General features: G+C 37.1%; 2 protein-coding genes across 4 annotated transcripts in view; both read right to left on the bottom strand.

The window, feature by feature from the left end:
* The window catches only part of LOC149845139 (Calcineurin-like metallo-phosphoesterase superfamily protein), a 66,409-nt gene extending 44,440 nt beyond the window's left edge, over positions 1-21,969 (bottom strand). For all 3 annotated transcript variants that reach the window (XM_089995543.1, XM_089995544.1, XM_089995545.1), the window contains exons 1-6: positions 21,916-21,969; positions 21,547-21,796; positions 21,286-21,348; positions 20,330-20,508; positions 1,434-1,569; positions 1,237-1,333 (exon numbers count right to left, since the gene is read on the bottom strand). In XM_089995543.1, the coding sequence (XP_089851669.1) occupies positions 1,237-1,333; positions 1,434-1,569; positions 20,330-20,508; positions 21,286-21,348; positions 21,547-21,669 (598 nt within the window). In that variant the 5' untranslated portion in view covers positions 21,670-21,796; positions 21,916-21,969. The remainder of the gene's footprint in view (positions 1-1,236; positions 1,334-1,433; positions 1,570-20,329; positions 20,509-21,285; positions 21,349-21,546; positions 21,797-21,915) is intronic.
* LOC149845140 (uncharacterized) lies at positions 3,251-4,946 on the bottom strand. The gene is made up of 5 exons (XM_089997485.1): positions 4,770-4,946; positions 4,280-4,658; positions 3,852-4,177; positions 3,412-3,775; positions 3,251-3,376 (listed from the first exon to the last, which is right to left on the bottom strand). The coding sequence occupies exons 1-4, from the start codon at positions 4,873-4,875 to the stop codon at positions 3,663-3,665; spliced, it is 924 nt and encodes a 307-aa protein (XP_089853611.1). The 5' UTR covers positions 4,876-4,946; the 3' UTR covers positions 3,251-3,376; positions 3,412-3,662.
* Positions 21,970-23,478: the final 1,509 nt, after the last annotated feature.

The following is a 23,478-nucleotide window of genomic DNA, read 5'->3' as shown; positions in this document are numbered from 1 at the left end:
ATAAAATGTGTTCCTGACATCATCGGATTTGGATCTGATCCAGATCCGTGCATCTATTCCTATTAAGAATGGGTTTATTTATGCAATGACAATCCTGTAAATGAATTGTATTGTAAACCTATTGTAATATTTGTTTTCATATATAAGATTAGGGCTAGGCATCCTTTTGGATGGCTGCTGATTTTTACTGTGCATCTCCCTCTCCTCTTCTCTCTTCTCTCTTCTCTCTTCTCTCTTCTCTCTTCTCTTCTCTTCTCTTCCAGCTGAAATGCATCTGTGGTGTTCAACACAAATCTGATATAACTTTTCTTACAAGATATTCATAAATTGAGCTATCGTTTATTTGCTGGATCGCCAGCTTGGTAGAAAAGACCATAACTATACTTAACAATAAAACAGCGGGAAAAGCCCATATACTATGAATATTTTTTGTTGTTGTCGAAATATGCAAGAGTCTCAATCCTATTAACATAGTAACTAGAAGCGGAACGAAAGGTATAATCCATGCATATTGATATGTGTGTTCCATAATAATCAAATCAAATCAAATCTTTTTCTTCTATTTTCTTCTATATTATATTAATTATTGTTCCCAATTCATATTCATCACCAGTTTTTTTTTTAAACACAAACCAAAATAAGGATATGGAAAAGAAAGAACATTCTTTTTTATTATTCTCGCTCTTCCTCGCCTATTTCAAATTTAACCCAAGGAGTTACAATTGAATTGGTCAAATGATATAATTAATTAATCAAATTATTGTTTAATATTGGGCTGGGGTTTAAGTAGTTATTAACTTTTGATATGGATCATGAGATCCACAAATAAGTACCCGCACTGTGTCCGGTACCCATACTTGTGTCAACACGGGTACGGTCGCCCAAATGGCATGTTGCAGTTACATAGGCGGAGAACTACCTTTTGAGCTCTATTTAGGCCTAGACAAGCAATCAAGCTAAGCCAATATAGAGCCCACCCCAAGTAGATGTGAAAAGGTTTGATGATGAAAGAAAGAAAAGGTGGCATACCAACATTAGAGGAGTTTACATCAGAGCTATGGTCAATACCAAAATATTGCTAATGATAATGACAGCACGAGTAAATGTCCAACAAATGAGAATGTCAGAACTACTATTACAACATGATGGTTCACCTATGAATTGAAACAAAAATGCACCAGCATACAATAACAATATCACAAACAAGTTGGCTTTCAATTGATCATCAGAACTTACCATCAAGTGTCTGAGCATCAACAGCAACAAAATTCACCTTTCCAACATCAAAATGGTAATTTCTTGGCCCAAATTCCTCCTCGTAACGGCTGATGACCTGCACATCTGATGGATCACTATAAAGGAGCAAGTATGGATCATAAATGCATGAAGGTTACATGTCAAGAAAAAAAGTGTGTTATTTGTGATATGAAGACCTTTGGATTCAGAGAATGGATACTAGAATATCCAACATCATGGTTTCCCGACAGAAAATGGACATCAATGCCAGAGTTTCCCACTCTTCTAGCCAAACCAAAGATGTGTTTAAAACGCATCAATGATTCATGCCACCTGTCAAATATCAAGCAGTTAGAACCTTCAAAAGGAAAAGCAGGACACAGTAAAATCGATAAACATTTTTCATGATAATTATCCTAATGTCAGAGAGCATCCACAAGTTTCTGGCAGTTCAAACTTCTGGTAATCAGGCCAGTTGAATGCCTCAACAGGTAAAATTTGATAGAACAATTTGCTTAAGCTAGGAAAGTATCAATTTAGTGAGCTTTCTTGGTCGCGCTGCAGCAACACTAACAACCAAGTATCACATTCAATGTTTTATATATATATATATATATATATATATATATATATATATATATATATATATATATATATATATTACAAGATAACATATATATGTTAGATTGTATTTTAGGCATTTGGTGTTTTTCATTTTTATTTTTATTTATTTCTTGTATTTTTAGTCAATGCCTCTTAGGGGCATTTTTGACTTTTGTTGCTAGCTGTTAGGCTAGATATGATTAGCTTAGGCTAGTCCAACGACTAGCTCAACTAGCCGTTGGACTAGCCCAACCACTAGTAGGGCTCGCTTTGGCTCCTCTCTTTGTGTATATACATGGGAGTTTCACCCCTATTCTTTTATGCTTCTCTAGAGCATTCTTGATTAATAAAATTAATAATTTTTATATTGTGCTTGTGCCAATTTGTGGCTTGTGAGTTTGTGTGCTCTTGAGCTATTGTATTTGCTCTCAGTGGCTTTGTTATTGTATACTTCCTCTGTTATTCCATTACATAGTATCAGAACCAATAAGCAATCTTGATTCTTTGCTGTAAACATTCTTTGGACGAGTGTGACCTATTGATTGTTGAAAGTGTGCACCAAAGTCTCCTTGTTCTCGGTTCGTGAGAAGAAGCTAGGGCTTGCTCTTCTCATCTTTCTGGTTAGTGAGAAGAGTTTGTGTCTACCTCCTTCATCATCATTTCTTCCTATATCACGGCCGGAAGCAAATCAAATATTGAGCTCTCCTTCAAACTAAATGGGTCAAGTTACTTGATGTGGGTCGTCGCTATGGAGAACCACCACAAGCGAAAAAAACTTTGGGGTTATGTGTGCACTTCAACTCCCGAGCCATAACTCAAACTCACAAAGAAAGGAGAGTAAATTAAAGCTATTGATGGAGAAAAAATGGAGAAAGCCATTCAAGAATATCAATTGAAGATGGGAGATTGGGGGAGCGAGAATGCCAAGATTTTGGCTTGGTTTATGAATAATGTGGAGATAAAGATTTGTGTCAATCTTTCCAAATTCAAAAACGCAAGTGAGGCTTAGATATTTCTAAAAGGAATGCACACTCAAAAAGACCTTGCTCGCCAATACTTCTTGCAAGAAAAAGTCTGCTCTACAACGCTATGAGACATGAGTGTACGTGACTATTTTTGTGCTTTATCCCCCTTGTGGAATGAGTTGGCCCCTCTTGATCCTAAATGGGAGAGGTCGGTTATGGAGTTAAGTGCAAAGGCAAATAAAGGATAAGCAATTCTTTTAATTTCTCCATTGTCTTGGCCCCGAATTTGAAAAGTGTGTGCTTCTCTTCTTTATTGTTTCTCTCCTCCTCTAAATGAAGCACTTGTTGAGGTTTTCCAAGAAGAAATCCGCCTTGGCATGACAAAAGAAGGAGATGAGATTTTTGCCGTGTGTAAGCTCGAGACCAGAGTTGCCAGTCGAGGAAGCGGGAGCGGGAAGCGATACGGGAAGCGGAAGCGGGAAGCGAGGCACTTTCAAAAATTTAGGAAGCGGGAAGCGGGGGACCACTTAGGAGCGAACCGGGAAGCGTCTCGGAAGCGACATAGGAAGCGTCTCGGAAGCGACATAGGAAGCGAACCGGAAGCGACATAGGAAGCGAACCGGAAGCGACCTAAGAAGCTATAAATTTCTAAATTGTAAATTATAAGCTACAATGTTCTAAACTCTAAGTCTAACCTTAAAATTAACATAATCCACTACTTCACTTCATCATGCAAGATTCAAAATAAAAGTATACCAAAAAAATATTATAAGACCATGACAAAAAAGTAACATAAAAGTTTTTAAGTTGGACAACTCCAACTACATCATAAAAAAAAAATAATAATTCAAGAGTTCATTAATCTGTCATCTTTCTCTTCCCCTTCAAGTCAGCAATAGATCGCGAACTTTCTGCATCATCACGTGCATCTTGTCCTCCACGACCATGTCTTCTGCTCCTTCCTTCATTTCCTATAATGAATACGTTAAAAAGTTAAAATGTTCAAAAACCATAATTTAAAATATAAAAAACACAATATCAACATACCTTGCCTAGGTCTCCGGCTAAAGAAACGATCAATCCGACCATGAGGAACTGATGGTCGCTCTTGTATATCTGCAGTTCTACTAGCTCTGATGGATTGATTTGTATCCTCTTGAACTTCATTTGTACGTATAATTATTGGAGGTAATGGAGCTCTTGGTTGTGCATCTTTATGTTTGGATTTGGAAATAGTGCTTGATTGTTGTGCACTATCATCCAAATCTCTCCATCGCATATCCTCTAATCTCAACGTATTTTCTTCTACAATAGGAAGTTCTTGATTGATATCCCATTTTCGACTAGGCCCTTCTTTATAGCGATTGTTGCACCTTTTATAACAAGAATATAAAATATGAATGTTAATAAACAATCAATGATAAAAAAATAGAAAAAAAATACCAAAACAAAAGTACAACACAGTTTAATTATACCTGTCAATCAATCGAAGATTGGAATGAATATACACTAAGGTATCAGCACGATCTTCATTGAGCCTATTTCTTTTAACATTGTGAATGTAACTATAGGTGCTCCACACTCTTTCTGCAGAAGATGTGCTAATAGGTTGAGATAAAACCTTAATGGCTAATGCTCTCAACTCCGGTGTATCACCACCATAAAAACGCCACCAATTAAGCACTGACATTGTAGGATTCAGTGCATCTATTCGTGCTGCATTTCGGCTAAATCTTCCACTTCTTGATGCAAAAGCCACAAGTTGTGACCTATAAAGTGTAGATAACTCTTCATTTCCAGAAGATATGACTTCAAGCGCAAGCATTGCACCGTCTAAGATATCATTATCCTTTTCTGCAAAAAAAAATGTTTAGTAACTATAACAAGAGAAATGCAAATGAAATAATAAAATAATTAAATCATTTAACTTTAAACTTTATTAAATAGATAGAATTAATTTTTTACCAGGAGAAACTCGTTTGACCCCTCCTGCTGCTGGGATTTTGAGATACTCCGACTCGTAATATTTTGGAGTAAGCATGTGGGCTAGACTATGGAGAGGCACATTCATTCTGTCCCATCTATTTGAGACAATCTTATGAATCTTTTCATATAAATCTGGTTGTCCTTTTAGATTGTCTTTGATTTCCCCCAACATGTTGTTCATGCCTTCATACACTTCACCAATTATAGGGCCTTCCTGATCACAAAATTTAATCATCTTATAGATGGGTTTTATAATCAATAATGCTAAACGTACAGAATCCCAAAATTCTTCATCAAGAACAGTTGTTTCTGTTGTAACAGCCTTTTTTTCATAATTTCATCCATGCATGATTGCTTCCAATCACTCCATCTATCTGAAATTACTGTGAGCCTTAAGCTCTCCCTCACATCAAGTAAGCGTTTCAAAGTAGTATAATGTGAAGCAAACCTTGTTTTTGCAATCTTTATTAATTCTAATTTTTCATTGCTTCTAAAGATTGCTAGTGCTTTTGAATGATTTGTGATATACTTCACAATTTCTTTACTTTGCAAATATGTTTCTCCCAACCAATGAAACTCATGTGCCAAATCCTTGAAGATCAAATTAAGTGTGTGCACAACACAAGGTGACCAAAAAATATACTTGTACGTTTGTTTTAATTCTTCACCTGCTAACTTGCAATTTGCTGCATTGTCTGTAATCACTTGCACTACATTAGAAGGCCCCACAAGTTTAAATCCCGTTTTCAAAAACTCGGCAATGTTTGCAGCTGACTGTTGCACATTAGAAAAATCGCTTGCATATAAGAACATCGAGCCAAAACAGTTTGAGGCAAGTATATTTATCAAGTGTTTGTTCTTGATATTTGTCCAACCGTCTGAGACAATGGAAACTCCAAACTCCTCAAACTTTTCTCGAAATTCATTTAACTCCCTGTGAACACACTCTTTCTCACTGTCAAGCAACGTTGTTCGTGCTTTTTCATATGATGGGGGTTTATATCCGGGCACTTTACTAACTGCAGATATCATCTCTTCCCAATATGGTGATCGAAGCACATTGAAAGGTATGCCATTTGCACACAAAAATCTGATAATTTTGTGATCTACATCATCTCTTTCTACCTTTTTAAAGGTATCACGAATATCAACTGTTTTTCGGCTTCCACTAGATGATGTAGTAATACTAATAGGCTTCTTTGGAGTATCAATTCTTGATCTCCTCAACTCAAATGCACTTGATGAAACCTCCACTCGACGAACTTGCCTCTTAATTTTTTTTGCCAATTCTGCATTTTTTGCAACTTCAGGGCAAAAGGCAATCCCAACACTTTGTCCCTTTGGAGATCCCATGAGATGTGCAAAAACTCGAGTATATGACCCATGAGAAATATTTTTGCAGTGCCTGCACATAAAAACTTGGGTTCCACCTTGCTTTCCTTGCCCACTCTTCTTTTGTTTCAATACATGGCGCCATAACACTGTTGTTTTATGCATGCTAGGTGGTTCATCATCTTGGTCATCTTCAGAATAGTAGTCATCCAAGTCATATTCTTCTTCATCTTCCTCATCAAAACAATTTTCGTTTCGGTCCTCAAACTGATATGGACAAGCAGAAGACCTCTTCTTGCCCCTCCCAACACCACTAGATGATTCATGCTCCAAATTGTACAAAGAATCGTCATCGTCATCAGAATTATCGTGATCATAGCTTGAGATGGTCATTAATGAAGCAAAGAACATGCAAATATATCTGCATCATAAAAGTATCAGAATCAACCTAAAACACTTAAAAAAAACTATTATTAACAGTAAATAATGGAGAGTGAAGAACACAAAGCATGGGGATGTAAACAAAAGACTAAGCTAAAAAAGGGGGGGAAATTACGTGCAATCTGACTATCACTGAACTAAATACTCAAACAGGCACTTCAAGTTCTAATAAGAAACAAGCAACATAAATAACTGAGAATATAGAGAGCGAGAATAGTTTGATTGAACTGCTAAATCAGATCAAGAACATATAAATCCAGTTTTCTTTCAGGACTCCACTAAAGTTCAATACCCGACTCATTGGGAAATTCTCCAAGTACCCATCAACTTAATTTTGCACAAATGGAGAACATTAAAGTGCTACCAGCCTTGGCAAACATTGATCTCTGAGACAATAGACTTAGAACTGAGGTTCTAAATCATTACAGTTATCTTCTTCATGATAATGTTCATTTACTATTTGTACCAGGCACCAGCTCACATCCTCCAGCAGCTCTCAGCCTCTCACTGTACATCGGACTGAAGAAATAGCTTTTAAAATGTGGGAACAGCACACTCAAATGCTCTCCAATAAAACAATAATATTGCATATTATACCCGTTATACACCAATTAGTAAAAAAATTATTCATCAGTGTAGAATACATTATATCATAAACAACTGAAGAGTTAAATAAGAAGCTACAGCACATAATGGCCAATGCAAATTAACAATCCAGCTATATCAGAAAAGTTTTGTGACGAATGCATACCATCTGTTTAGATAAGAAGTTAATATTACATTGCTTACGCTATCAATAGACTAGTATCATGGAGACAATAAAAAACAACCCACTGCTTCATGCAGAATGAATAAAAAAAACGGCTGCGATAATGAATCAGAAACTAAAAAAACTACAAACAAACCCTTAATCTACAGTAACAAAAAAACCCTTGATAGTTATGAGAAATAGACGAGTCAAAAACCACAGTGGTTGTCAACATCGTCTGAAAAAAGGGAGAAAGGGGGGAGGACATAGGGCCACCCTCTGTCCCTATCGCCCACTGTGAGGAAAAGAGGGGGCGGAAGATAGAGGGTGTTCCTCTGTCTCCACCCGGCACCAGCACCAGCACCAGCACCATGAAGAAGAAGTGCGAGACATGGGGGGTGCCCTTGCCTCAGCCACCAGCAGCCATGAGAGAGTCACAGACAGATATACACCCCGAAAAAAAAAAACCTGCGATAGATCTACACCGAGAAAGAAAAAAGAAACCCTTGAATTTGATCACTTTCCCCAAAACTACCCTATTGGATCCCACTGGTGGAGGGGAGCTCGCACGACAGAGAGATAGAGAGAGTGACAGAGCGTGAGAGAGGGGGATAGCGTACCTGAAGGTGAACATCTTCATCTTCGGAAGTCGGTGGAGGCCACCGGAATTTTTTGAGGTCGCCGGAACTCGGAGCTCGCCGAAAACTCGAGAGAGAGAGAGAGAGAGAGAGGAGTCGAAACGCGTGAAAAAACAAAACCCTAAGCCCCTTTTGATTTTATTTTTTCACGGGTTTTATAAAATACCCATTTTAACCTCGGTAAAAAATATAAATTCATGTGTAAAAAAAAAATTTAAGGGCAAACTCGACCTTTCCATAATAGCGTCCCCTTTAAAGGGGTACGCGTACCCCTTTAAAGGGGGACGCGTACCTCTTTAAAAGGGTACGCGTACCTCTTTAAAGGGGTACGCGTACCCCTTTAAAGAGGTATGCGTACCCCTTTAAAGAGGTACGCGTACCCCCTTTAAAGGGGGACGCGCTTCCTCAATTGAACCTGCGCTTCCCCTCGCGTTTCGGAAGCGCTGCGTTTCGCGCTTCCGAAACGCGTCCCGGGGAAGCGCGCTTCCCCTATTCTATAGGCGTTTCCGGTAACTCTGCTCGAGACTAATGTGAAGTCTTACAAGCCTCCACACATTTGGAGGCAAAACAATAGAGGCCCAAGGAGAATTACTTGCCAGTTTTGCTGGATTGCCAAAAGTTAAAAATAAATGTGGCTTTTTCGTTGAAGATAACTCCTCCAACACAAGTGATGAATCATAGTCACATGTATCATTAAAGGTAATTTATCGGCGAGGGCATTTCTCAGAGAGATTTTCAAAAGTTGATAAATCTCGAAAAAATCCCAAGAGTTTAAAAAATTGAAAAAAAATATAAATAACAACAAAAAAACTAAGAAAATAATTAGTTTTGCATTATTTTTCTTTCAAAAATATAAAGAAACATGTTTTAAAGATTTTAAAATATAAAAGAAACAACAAAAAATGCGAACTTAAAATTTTAGAAAAAAAAATCTAAAAAAAATATCACAATATGATCGCAATATTTTGTTTCTAGCGATATTTTGAAAATATCGCGATATATTCCCGATATTATCGGTTGCCTTGAAATAGTCAATAATATTGCAATCTTTTCAAAATATCGGCAATATCGATAACAATGTGATGAATCAAGTAAAAAGAGTGGAGATCTCAAAGACTTGACAATTGCTCAATTAGTGGAGGAACTTTAAGGGTTTTTTAAGTCATCTACATCCACCACCGGTGTTGCGGCCTCTTCCTCCTCCCCTCCCAGTATGTCGTCCTGGATACTTGATTTAGGAGTCGCTTTTTATATGACCCCTATTGAGTCTTCTTTTTGATAAATGCTTCAACTCTTATTGTTCTTGTGTTTCTACTGCTAATTGAAGTTCTTAGAAATTAATAAAAGGTTTTTAAAGAATCCAAAGAATTTTTCATTCCAAAAGTGAGAATTATTCCCAAACTAAACTTGAATTTGCTTTTGGTTTATCAAACTTTCAACTATGGATGTGAGATCTCCTCATCTAAGAGTTGTTCTGTGTGAATCTCCAGTCAAGAAAGCTCATTAAGTAAGCCATAGGAGAGGAGATTTATACTACATGGATTTTCTATCTATTTTCAACAAATCATTTTGTAACTATATCCAAGAAAAGGATATTGAAATTTGGCATAGAAGAGTATGACATCCAAGTATATCAAAATTATCTTTTCTTACTTAAAAAAAATTGTAATAAAAAATAGTTATATGCAATGAGCGTACTCTTGGAAAGATGAAATCTTTGTCCTTTGCTAATAGAACATTCATTTCTAAAAAACCTTTTGAGTTGATGCACTCTGATGTATGGGGACCCTCTCCGATCATATCAAAACGAAGATAATTCCTATTACGTGATATTCATAGATGACTTTACTAAATATGTGTGGATTTATCTCCTTAGGCTTAAATTGGAAACATTCATAACTTGATCAAAAACCAAATTCAAACCAGAGTTACCAGTCGAGGAAGCGGGAAGCGATACAGGAAGCGGGAGCGGGAAGCGAGGCACTTTCAAAAATTTAGGAAACGGGAGACCACTTAGAAGAAAATTACGAACCGTCTCGGAAGCAACCTAGGAAGCAAACCGAAAGCAAGAGGGAAGCGAAAAAAATGGGGAAGTGAGGGGAAAACGTGGGGGAAGTGCGCTTCCCATAAAAGGGGGACGCTTCCCCACGCATTTCGGAAGCACGACGTTTTGCGCTTCCGAAGCGCGTATCGGGGAAGCGCACTTCCCCATATGCCTTGGCGCTTCCGGTAACTCTGGTTAAAAGATATGAGATTATTCTAAAAAATATGAAATTAACATATAAAAGTAACTAAAAAAATTATTACATAACTGAAAAATATATGAGATTAACCAACAAAAGATAAAATATACTAAGAAACTGATTACATAACTGGAAAATATAGTGTGCTTCCCAAAAAAGGGGGACGCTTCCCCACGCATTTCGGAAGCGCGACATTTCGCGCTTCCGAAGCGCATATCGGGGAAGCGCACTTCCCCATATGCCTAGGCGCTTCCGATAACTCTGGTTAAAAGATATGAGATTATTCTAAAAAATATGAAATTAACATATAAAAGTAACTAAAAAATGATTACATAACTGGAAAATATATGAGATTAACCAACAAAAGATAAAATATACTAAGAAACTGATTACATAACTGGAAAATATATGAGATTAACCAACAAAAGTTAAAATATATGAGATTATTCTAAAAAATATGAGATTAACATATAAAAGTAACTAAAAAACTGATTACATAACTGGAAAATATACGAGATTAACCAACAAAAAGTTAAAATATACTAAGAAACTGATTACATAACTGAAATAACTGGAAAATATATGAGATTAACCTACAAAAGTTAAAAAATATGAGATTATTCTAAAAAATATGAGATTAACATATAAAAGTAACTAAAAAACTGATTACATAACTGGAAAATATATGAGATTAACCAACAAAAGTTAAAATATATTAAGAAACTAATTACATAACTGAAATAACTGAAAAATATACGAGATTAACCAACAAAAGTTAAAATATAGTAATATACTAAGAAACTGATTACATAACTTAAATAACTGGAAAATATATGAGATTAACCTACAAAAATCTTGTTGATCATGTCTCAGAAATCTTGTTGAAAAAAAAATTATGCCTTAAGGCGCAAAGGACAGCACCTCAAGGCGCATTTTTTATAACAATGATTGGCCCTTATATTTGCGTTGATCACTTCTGGAGTATCCACTTCCTTTTCATTTGTCAAGCTTGTTTTAGCAATTATATCTTATGCAAGTTTTATCTACGAAAGCACATACCCTCTCAGGGAGTAAGCAACTTGATACCTAGAAAATACCTCAGAAAACCAAGGTCAGACATATCAAAATTTGTTTTAAAAATATTTTTAATCGTATCAATACCCTTTTTATCATTTTTAGTGATAATCATATCATCAATATACAACAATAAAATAATTATACTGGTGTCTGTATTTCTCATAAAAAGAGCATTGTCAGTATAACACGAAGTAAATCCACTATTAATAATAACTTTACTAAATAAATCATACCAGGTCTTTGGGGATTGTTTAAGACAATAAAGAGCTTTCTTAAGTTTGAGAACTTTACCCTTTTCAATGTTAAACCTGAGCGGAGGGTCTATATAAACTTCTTCACAAAGGTCACCATTGAAAAAAGCATTATTGACATCTAACTGATAAATGAGTCACTGTTTGATAGATGCTAAAACAATTAAGGTCCTGACACTAGTCATCCTATCATCTAGGGCAAAGGTCTCTTCATAATCAATTATGTATTCCAGTGAATATCCCTTAGCAACCAATCTAGCTTTATACCTTTCTAAGGAGCCATCACTCTTAGTTTTGACTTTAAAAAAACCCATCTACAACAAATAGCCTTTTTTCCTATGGGTAGATCTACAGTTTTCCAAGTGTTGACTCTATGAAGAGCTTTTAATTCTAACCTCATTGCATTTATCTAATGAGAGTGTTGTTTGGTCTCAATGTAGTTGGAATGTTCATGGTAGGCATGAATTGTCATTAAACAAACCCTATATCTTAGAAAAAAGGATTTGTAGGACACGAATTTATTAAGAGGCCTAGAGATCCTTTGAGACTTTCTAGGTAAGGGTTCTACTATAGGTTCTTTTAATTAATGACTTTGTGAGTACGCTCCCAAACTGATTGAGTTTCTTATCCATTTTCAAAAGCACATGGTTGACTCTCACATTCACGCCAAGTATAAACACGAATTTCATTAGAGGTTCTATTAAGGGAATTATCCCCATTTATATCAAGAGGAATTTCCCCATCAATGCAATCAATATTATCACAATCATTTATACTAGATACTTTGGTATTCTTCCTAAGTAATATGTTAAATAGAAAAGAGTAGTCAACTTCCTCCTTAGCTTTGCTTTAATCAAATCCATTTTGATCTTCAAGAAAAGTCACATTTCTTGAAATATATAACTTATCATTTTTTAAATCATAACACCTATATCCTTTTTTATTTTCACCACATCCAATAAAAGCACACTCAATGGATTTTGGTGAAAGATTGTCATTTCCTTGAAAAAGAACAAAGCATTTGCAACTAAAAGCTCTTAATCTTTTGAAATCTGGAGATATTTTGAATAATTTTTCAAAAGGTTAAATATTTAAAAGGAAGAGGAAGGCATTCTAATGATTAGATATAGAGCGGTAAGCGCAACTTCAGCCCAAAATTGTTTTAGAACAGCCTTTGAAACTAGTAAAGCTCTAGTTGTTTCAATTATATGCCTATGTTTCCTTTTTACAAAACCATTTTGTTGTGGAGTTTTTGGACAAGACCTTTGGTGAATAATTTCATTTTGTTTCAAATAGCTTTGAAATTCATTTGACATATATTCTCTATCGGATCGAAAAACAGAAATATCAGTTTGAAATTTATTTTTAATAAGCATGTAAAACTCTTTAAAAAGGAGAAAACATTTGATTTAAACCTAAGGAAGTATATGATACATTTCGGGCCCACAAAATTCGGACTGGATCCAAAACAAAATTCGGATAGATCTAAATAAAGAAAACAAAAAACAAGTTCTGTTTTGTTCTAACAGACTTTAGGAAAAATGTGATTTCTCCCAATTGGCTGAACAAAACTGACTGATTTTTTAGGTGGAGCTTTTAGACATGTCTGGGAAGGTCTAGTTAAAATTTGAGGTTCTAACTCCTCGGAGTTTTGGATTTATGAGGTCAAAAACAGGAAAATGGAAATCGGGTTTGGACTGGGATTCAGGTTTGGAAGGGTTCGGTAAAAATGTTGGTTCTCCTAACTGGTTTAGAGTTTGGGGCTGATTTTTTTAGGGTAGGTTGAGGACACCTTGGAGAACCTATGGTTAAAATTATAGGGTTAGATCAAGTCAGATGAGGAAGATATAACCTAGGGAAATCAGGTCAAATTCTGCAAATCACAACATGCAGAATTGGGTTGGTTAACTATATTCGATTTGGGTCAAAGGGTGCAAAAGTGGGTTTGAGCCTAGGTGAAGGTGGTTTCGACTTATTAAGACTTAGGGGAGGTTCTTAGGAAGGTCTGCAACTTGTTGGTACGGCTAAGGCTGGGCTGGAACCGTGAAAAACGCATGAGCTCTTTGGAATGGTGAGTCCACCTAAGTGAGTCCTTGAGCACCTTGGTGAAAATGGGCCCGGGCTATAGCCTAGGTCCACTTGTGATCAGATCTACTAGGGACCAACCACCACTATGAGTAAGAGAGACGAGTCAAGGAGAGGGACTCGCAACAAGGTCAAAGAGGGACCCGAGTTTGGAAGAAGGCCTAGGGGGCAAGGAAAAAAAGAGAAGAAGGGGTCACGCCCAAAGAGAGAGGGAGACAATTTTGAGAAAGAGAGAGCACTCTTGTTCAATATATTTTTTATATCCCAGCAATACAAAATGAGTCACTATTTATAGGCTCTAGAGAAGCATTAACATCCTTCACAAAATAAAGAAACATTAAATAGAAAATGATAAATCCTAAGAGGCTTTTTCCAAAATAGGTACAACCTCACTTAGCTAAGAGGTAACACCCAAAAGCCTTCATAAAACACCTTGCACACCCATCTAGGCACCTCCCAAGGGGAGGTCGACACCTTGGTGGGCCCCACTAAGGCCGGCCCTCCATGGATTTGGGTCCTTTCTTACTGATATGATCCGCTCCATGCTCCGCTCCAAGCTCTGATCTGCCCAATGTCGTTTTGGGTTGAGTCTCTTCTTGCTCTGGTTTATCCAATGCCAACTTGGATTCTATTTCAAATGGATCTGTATCAATATATATAAGCATATCTAGTATAATCATCAACAAAAAGAACATAATGTGAATATCCTCCTTTTGACATGAATGATGTCGGTCCCCATACACCCGAATGCACAAACTCGAAAGGTTTTTTAGAGAAAATTACTACTTGGAAAGGGAGAAGTGTATATTTTACTAAGAATGCAATCATTGCAAATAAACTCTTTTTTATTATAAAAAGTTTCCAAAAAAAGAAAAGGATACAATTTTGAGGCACTAGGATGTCTAAGTCTTTTATGCCAAAGTATATCCTTGTTTTGAACATGATTACAAAAATATTTGGATAGAAGTGGCTAAATCCATATAATAGAGGTCTCTTCTCATACCAATCAGCTTCCCGAACCAGAAATCCTGTACAAAGCAACCCGCAGATGAAAAGGAAACTTTACAACCATGGTCAAAAATTTGAGAAACATAAAATAAGTTTAATTTTAAAATCAATCTAATTTTGGGAACACAATTTTTTTGAGTTCAAAACTTTTTTTAAGTGTCCAACTCCTTTGACTTCCAAAGATGTACCATCGGTAGTAGAGACAAAAAAGTTATGAGAGTTGGGGCATTGATCAGATAGAAGAGATGCATTCAGGATCATGTGAAAAGAAGCATATATCAGGAGGGACCACGGCTCCAAACGTGGATGGGGTAGAAGAGTTGGATTTCAAGAAAATATTGGAGAACTTTTGTCAATTGAGCAATGGATTCTTTAATATTTCCTCCTTTCTTTGACTCTTCACTTGATTTTGTTGACTTTTCTCCAACGGTGGCCACCTTTCTTTTGAGCTTAGGACAATCGGGTTTGATATGTTCCGACTCGTTACAAAAGTAGCAAATGATTTTTCTTGCACCTCCATAGTTAGGCCACCCAAAATGGGGAGGCTTATATGTCTTTAGATTGTTCCTTGGTCTTGAAACGGCATGTACTTCATCAACCTCCTTGGTCATGGAGAGACGGTTCTCTTTTTGATATAGCTCAGCAAGTGCTTCATTTAGAGGAGAAGTTCTATTAAGTAATGAAGTTTGAATATGTTCAAATTCTGAGCGAATTGCCATGAAGGAATTGAAAGAAGTTTTTCTATTTGTCGTTATCTCAACTCAATAGTTGCTCCTTTCCCTTGAGGTTCAAGAAAAGCAAGTTCATCCCACAAGGGGGATAAAGCACTATAGTAGTCATGTATATTCATGTCCCCCTTGTTTTGTGGATCTCACTTTTTCTTGCAAAAAATATTGCCTAGTGAGATCTCTTTGTGTGTACATGACTTTCATAAAAATTCAAGCTTTGTTGGCTTTCCTAAACTTGGCAAGGTTGGCACAAATTTTAAGCTCAATATTTCTCATAAACCATGCCAATATTTTGTCATGTTCACTTTCCCAATCCTTCACCTTTATTTGAAACTCTCGGACGACTCTTTCTCTTTCTTCTTCACTAAGGACCTTCTCTTGATCTCCTTCCTTCTTGGTGAGTTTGAGTTGTGGCTCGGGAATCATGCCATAAACATAACCCAAAGTTTTTTTTCCTTTTTAATGATTCTCCGTAGTTGCCATCCACATCATATAGTTTAAAGTTGAACCATTCAATTTGAAAGAAAGATCAATCTTGGAGTCCTTTTAAGCCATAACTAAGAGATAAGAGAAGAAGAAATGTGGAAGAATGACGATGAGTACGAACACCACAAGCACTCGGACACACGAGATACACGATCAATAAGGCCCAAGGGTGCAACCACCAAGGGACTCTCATACATATAATGAAGCCTCAAGGCAAGCACAAGCATAAGCCACAAATGGCTAAACACAAGCCACTAACTGGCGCAATCATAAAAATATATAATCTTATTCACTTGAGCAAAAGGCTTAAGAAAAGCTTAGCTATACAAAGAGGACAAGATATCCCTTATATAAAGGTAATACAAGGGCTATTAGAGAGCCAATGTAGCATTGGGATTTCCCAACAGCTAGAAATGTAGCCGTTGGGGAGCTCCCAATGACTATATGGTCCAAAGACCATATTGCCCATGATAAGAAAATAAAAGACAATAAAGAAAAAAAAATAAAGAAAAAAGAGAAGACAAATCTGTCCCTAGAGGACAAAATCTATTACAGGCATACAAAAAGACCAAAATGACCCTAGAGAGCAAAACCTATTACAAGCATGTATATATATATATATATATATATATATATATAAATATAAAGTGGCAGCTACGCAACCCTTAGGTGTGCAGCTACCAGCACAACTATGTGGGCCAACCATGGCAGCCTTCATGGACGGCCCGCGAAAAAACACACATTTTTGCATGTTTTCACTTTTAACAGCAGTTTTTTATCGCTGCTAAAGGTCCCAGTGGAAACTGGGACCTTTAGCGACGGTCAAAACCTGTCACTGAAGGCCCCAGTTTCCACTCGGGCCTTTAGTGACAGCTTTCTGAATGCGCATTTTTTTGCTTGTTTTCTGTGGCTGTCCATCACTTTCTGAATGCGCATTTTTCACTTGTTTTTGTCGCCGTCCATCACACCTGTGATGGACGGCTAATAGAGTTGCACTGGTAGCTGCGCACCTAAGGGTTGCACAGCTACCACTCACTCTCTCTAGTTACATTCCCAATAGCAACTTGATTGACATCACAGAGAGACAATCAAGACACAATACCCTAATACAATCTAAGAATGTTGGGCATGCATGGTCCTCTCCAAGCAAGTTGATAAATAATAACTCTCATCTTGTTTAGACAGGTCCTCTCTTCCTGCATGTCCAATATATGCTTTGACTTGCATGAGCTTTGAGATTTCTAAACAAGCTTGATGCATGTGGTTCCATTGTCTAATGGTGCTAAAGTCATCTACATTCCAGCAAGCACTTTTGTACTTCAGAGAAAACATAAGCAACAAAGACCTTGTCTTCTCTAACATATGCACAATATGGGGATTCATGACAGAGATCATCCAAGCAGCACAGTCCCTTGCACTTCTCAAGGTCATCTATTACTACTGATGACCCACAAGTTCAAGCTTTCAATAGGAGTGCTTTAATTTAATGCTTCTAGATTAAGAAGTTGCTCAGTTTTTTTAGTAAAGTTGAGAGAAGGCATAAGACGGATAAGGAAGTAAACGGAAGGCTTATTAAAATCAATGACCAATGAAAAAGATTAGGAAGAATTAAAGGGAAAGGAAAAATTTCAAACACAGTCAAGTTAATAATCAAGGAGATAAGCAGCCTTCCTTTTATTAATATTTAAAAGCCAGGCGTTTAATAAGAGAATAAGAGATGTATAAGTTTGAACAAAACCAGGTTTTCTTATGAAGATGATAATGATTTAGCAAATGTTGTTTTTTCCTTTGTAGTGAAAAGGAAAAAAAAGTGTATGGTAGGAAGGGAAAGGGACAAAGTGTTAGTCCAGATATAAAGAAACAGTTGGGCAAATAAAGGAAAATTAAAAGTGAAAATTACCAACAAAAGCTGAGATAACAAAGGGAAACAAAAAGGAAGAAAGAGGATGTGCTTAATTGGATTAAGGGCTCCACTCATCTGGTAGGGGCGACTTGTGAATGTCACCAAGTTGACGGGATGTCACAAGTTCAAAACCCACAGGTGGCATCCCTTGCCGCAATGTTGAAGCCGGGTGTACTCCCCAGTAGGGAGGGCAGACCTCAAGGGTTTTGGCAACTGAAGGCCAGCAAATGTTTGGTCTGTGGGGGGTTCCCTTGGATTATCCCAAATAATAATAATAATAATAATAATACAACATTCTTATGTGGCTAAAGAAGAGTCAATATGATAGAGAATGAACGGAAAACCCACAATAGAAAGACAAGATTATCTAAATACCCTTACAATGAAAGACTAAGATACAAGATATACACAAATACCACAATCATGACACCACTTCTTAATCATAAAATGAGTGTTTCCCCATCCTTCCCTTATTTCAAGTACACCCATTACCCAAATATAAAAGAACGATTGCCTATTCTTGTCTATTTGAAACTGTAGGGTACATCTACTGTGCCATCTATGAGTGGATATGTATTATATCACTTGATAATGACTTTCCCATCCTACTTGGAGATATTTCATCAAAAATCAATCAGAGAACATACGGTTCACCAAAGGCTTATCCTTGCAATCTCCAATACTAATATTGTGCCAAAAGAAGTACTGTTAGATTATGCATATTTCTCTTACCTTAACCCGCTAAATTTTGGTTGAAGTTATTCTCAGATTCATGTATTTAGGATGCCCTTCTTAATTCTACATAACTTAAGATGTTATGGGATTTTCCCTTTTGTGTAAGCTGTTATTTTTCTGGATGTAGAAGTTTTGTTTTGCTTCCCTTGGTTATTTCGCTAAGCAGCTATGGATCTCCAAGGCAAGTTGGATGTTTTTGAAGCACATTTCATTTTTCAGATATGGCATAATACAAACTACAATTTGATTGTAATATTCTATATTCCTATTTCATTTCCCTTGAGGTTATTGTTATGGCTACATGTTAGTTATATGGCATCCAAATTATTCAATGCACTCATCATACTAGCCAGACTACTTTTGACCAATATATGCAGCAAGCTTAAAATGATATCATTTAGATTTGTTTGATATAAGTTGTTTTTCTCTTCTTCTTAACATTGAGTTTTTTTATTGTGTATTCCTTTCTTTTCTTTTTTTGAGCCATGATGCCACATGTGGGCTACAAAGAAATCAAAGTGGGAAGAAGTTAATGACTACTACTTTTGGTACTTCAAAATACCCATGGTTAAAGCTTCTGGTACTTCAAAATACCCATGTTAAGGACATGGTTAATCATCTAGCTGAGAAAAAGCCTGTAGGAAGTCAATATCTGTAATGCAAGAACTCATTTGAATAGATCTTTGGAGAGGTATAAGGTCAACATCGTGACCAGGGTTACACTGAAGAGCTGTCACACGGACTCTTCTAACAGGGCACCGCACCCGCGTCACACCCGCACCCAGGCTGGTGTGACACTTGGACACAACTTCCTTTGTGTTAGGTGAAGTCAACCACACAGAGGTTCATTTTTATTCAAAAGTAGATTCAGTTAACCCTAATCAAGTCCATTTTTTTCTATATTATATATATAAATACATAAATGCACACAAATACACAGTGTTAACTTAAAACTGTTAAAAATTATATATATATATCCTCCCCGCACCCAAGTTTTTTTAAAGTGCCGCATCGCCGCATCCGCACCCGCACCTATGTGACATAGCTCAGGAGACTATGAGGAAATCTTTGTGTATGTAGCTTGTATAAAGCATTTCATAGTCAAGTTTCAATTGAAGCATTTGTCATTGTTCACTTTCTCAAAGACGATGGGAAAAATGCTTGTTTTTTTTTCTTTGAGAGGAATTGAGAATACATGTTTGAATGGCTACATTACAGACCACCTCCAAGTTTCTATTGCATTTGTTATTAAGTTGAGAAAGGCCTTTTATAGTTGTGAACAGATGGTATGACAAGTTCAATTCTTATATGGTAAAAGTAGCATTAATTTATGCTGTTTTGGTACAACTATGTTTGTTAAATCCCCTTCTGTTTGGATTGTTATAGTTATGCTGTATTTGACAGGGTGATTATTATTGTGATGATAAATGTACAAAGGACATAGTTTGTGAATCATTTTGGCTTCTCCAATAAAAAACTTTTCCAATCTCTTATCTTTCACTTCCACCTTGGCAATCGAGAGAGATAGAGAGAAACACACATGTTGGTACACTATGAACTTTTATCTCTTATGTTCTATGTTTGTTATGCTATGTTGTTAGATGGTTTTTCTGTGATTTTCCCGCTTTCATTGTTATCTATTGTTCTCTATGATTTCCTATGTACATGCATATATCATGTACAAAACCATAAACCACTTTGGGAAATCACAAGGCCAAAGAATAAAGGATCGAGGAAATGAAGAAGATGAATGCTTCAAAAACAGCAAGTTAGGCAATTTCAGCATAGGTAATTTGTTTACCAATGAAAAATATGGATCTGAAAAGAAAGAAAACAAAAGCAAAAGTGGTTGTGTATTTCTTACTCTTCATCTGACAAATATGGCCCACCATCAAAGTGATCTCCCAAAAATATGATTATGTCAGGCTTAAAAGGTAGTACAGAATTCCGAAAAGCTCTTAACATGTACAAGTCACTATAGAACTGTATCGCCTTCAAAGTAACAGATTTTGGAGAAAGCCCATGTGATGTTCGATCTGTAAGCTATTGAACGGATGAATGTGAATAGGGAAAAGTAACACATGTTAGGAGAAGCGCCATAAGGACAAAACATGCAACTTATTGAACTGAAACATCAAAACAGCATTTTACAAGCATGAAGTCAGCCAATGGTTTCCCCAGAGATACATAAGCAGTGAGGCATAACCGCCACAAAAAACAAAATCAAAGCATTAGACAAAAAAAATTGCCAAAGATTAACAGAAAAAGAGGAGAAAAATATAAGGGATAAAGAGAGAAATGTGTCAAGACGCAATGCAGGAGTCTCACATTTAATGCAAGAGGTACATCCCATGTCCTGTAAGGTACAAGCCTTCGAACACCTCATTCCTCACGACTTAAGGCAAAAGACTTGCACCTCTCCTTGAGTCATGTACCTCAAGCCTCTTCCTAAGACACTCCAAGCGTGCTCCCGGCATTGACACGGTTAGATCACTGTAGAAAAATGTGTCTTTCGCGCATGATTTCAGATTATTCTTGCTTCCACAATCAAAACATGAAAACACAGAAAGTTAGGAAGCACACATGTGCCTGCTTTTATCTGTGTCTTAATTCGATAGGGGCATGGAGCACCAGTTCCCAAGGAAGAGACCCACGACCTAAAGCAGAAGGACCCGGTAACCATGCTTTTGCAAAGACTTTGCCCAATTACCTAAAATTGAGATGTTGGGTTTTTCCTTCTTTCCTTTTTTTTCTTGGGGTTGTTGTTGGGGGTGTGGTGGGATGGGGGGTTGGGCGCAAGCAAATGTGGATGTCGATTACCTGTGGGTCGGCAAGAACGGCAACATTAACCAGCTTGTCAGGATTAGGGATCTCGCCGTTTCTCTGCACATTAGAAGGTAGGATGGCACGATGCTTAAGAGGTTTGATATCCGGAAAAAAATGTCATTTTCACAAAGAAGCAGAGGAGACCCAAACAGCAAAGCAGAGGGATGGGGCACTCCTTTTGTGGTGGCCAGATTAGGTTCAGAACATCTGAGTGATATATGACATGAGAGAAGGAGAAAGAAATGTGTAAATTACCAGCGCAGGCACCGGCCAAGAGCAATCCCAGAGAGGCACCCAATAGGCTATCATCTCCCCATAAAGAAGGGTCGCAGTCCATATGCAGCAAAGGAACAAGGTAAGGCGCCAAACACTGTGCATCTCTCTGTAGTCTTCTTCTTCTCACTTCGTGGCTTCGTTGTTAAATACACCATTCACTTCTTTCAAGCATTCATCGCTTGATCAAATTGTCCACACGAAACAAGGAGAGTCGCCTGCGTGCGTCGTCCTGTACAAACAAAACCACTGCACCTTCAAACGAGAACAAAACTAAAAGGTCAATCGTAGGAGAGCGCAGATTGTAAATTTGTGATCATTCTAGTCATAAAAGTGGTTTTCTCTCGCTACCCTCCTGCAGTTAACCCTAGTCGCCAAGATCTCTGATCGATCAATGCACCATAATTCACTCCAATCATTTTGATGACACGGCCAAAATCCCCCTCTTATGAAAAAACTAATAAAACCATGTTCTTAAAACACCTGATATGTGTTGAGAATTCTTATTTTCCCACACCAACGGGCGTTCCGCGTGGTTGGTAGGAGCTGTCAGTGCACGTCTCTGGTGAGACGTTGCAGGTTCAAACCCAGTCCAGTGGTATGTTTAATAATAACTGATAGGGGTCAAACCCCAGTGGTATGTTTTTAATAGTAACTGGTGGGGATCTGCCTAACCCCAGCTTGCCTTTCCAAAGAAAATTTTATCAGACTAACCCCAGCTTCCCTCTAAAAAACAAATCTTGATTTCCTACGGCGATCAATAGAAAGGTAGCCTTTTAAATATTTTTTCTAGTAGTGTCATCCGTCAGGGAGATCCTATTTCTCCGTATTTGTTTCTCATCATGGTGAGGCCATCAAGGAGATTATTTTTAGAGAAAAGAGTGGGTGGTGGCATCATTTGTTGTTCAATTGTTGGTTTTTGATGGAGCCACTCTTTTTCTGCAGATTGTCTTGTTTTTTATCCAGGATAAGAAGAATTCGGTGAAGAAATTTTTAGATATGTTAAATTTCGAATCCAAAATTGGGTTGCTTGTGAACAAAGAGAAATCAATATGTTTGTCACCTTCAATTTCTCAGTGAATCAAATTGTGGCATTGGCAAAATAGTCAAGGTGATCAGAGGGCGCTTTGCCTCTAAAATATTATTTAAGAGTGCTCCTAGATATTCTCATTGTGGACCTTGTTGATTAAATTTCGGAAAGCTATTGAAGGATGGAATGAGAATCACCTATCTAAAGTAGGTTGTCTCACTCTCCTAAGGTTTGTTCCTTCGTCTCTATTTATTGGTTCATGAATTTTCATTTTTCGTGTCATTAGTAAAATTTTGTGAAATGATAGTGTCAAGAAATCCCATATTCATCTTTTGAATTGAGAGAAAGCATACTCAAAGAGGGAGGGCCTAGAATTCAAAATTTGTTGGACATTAATTTAGCATGTCATATTAAAGTCCAAATATCTCTCCAAAGAGTCCTTATGGTTTCCTTTGAGCAAGCGTCATGCATCTTGGGTATGGAAAGGAATTTGGTAGTTGTCCATGCTATGGAAGAGGAAGCAGTGGAAAGTGGGTGACAGGATAATCGTAGACTTTTGGTTTGGCCCATGGCAGGTTGTGATGTGCCTCCATGAGGATCCCAAGTCAAGGGGTGGATATGGAATTATTTAGATGGAAAAAGTAGGGTTTTAGGAATGCAGTGGTGAACATAAGTTACCTTGCATATTTTCAAATAATTGTTTGGTGCACGTGAGTGTGGACACCTTCTTGGGTGTTGAAAAGAAAAGGAGAGGGGGTTTTCTCCAAAAGATATTTTTTTGTTTAAGTTTAATCCGAAACCGAATCCAAACTTTGAGAGTGTGAAAATTGTTCTTCAAGGTAAAGAGTCCGTCCTCCTCTAGTGAGCAAGGATCAGCCGAACTA

The sequence above is a fragment of the Nuphar pumila genome, chromosome 2 (genome assembly GCF_984573655.1).
Source record: "Nuphar pumila chromosome 2, dmNupPumi1.hap1.1, whole genome shotgun sequence".
Lineage (NCBI taxonomy): Eukaryota > Viridiplantae > Streptophyta > Magnoliopsida > Nymphaeales > Nymphaeaceae > Nuphar > Nuphar pumila.
The sequence above is the reverse complement of the archived record's forward strand: the minus strand, read 5'-3'. Positions and strand labels throughout refer to the sequence as shown.

What these genes read in the sequence shown, in the direction of transcription:
- LOC149845140 (XM_089997485.1), bottom strand. Translation starts at nt 4,875, where the DNA reads ATGAATGTGCCTCTCCATAGTCTAGCCCACATGCTTACTCCAAAATAT. An exon ending in GGTCAAACGAGTTTCTCCTG is followed by an intron (nt 4,659 to 4,769) that starts GTAAAAAATTAA and finishes TTTTTTTTGCAG; the next exon opens with AAAAGGATAATGATATCTTA. An exon ending in AATCTTCGATTGATTGACAG is followed by an intron (nt 4,178 to 4,279) that starts GTATAATTAAAC and finishes TTGTTATAAAAG; the next exon opens with GTGCAACAATCGCTATAAAG.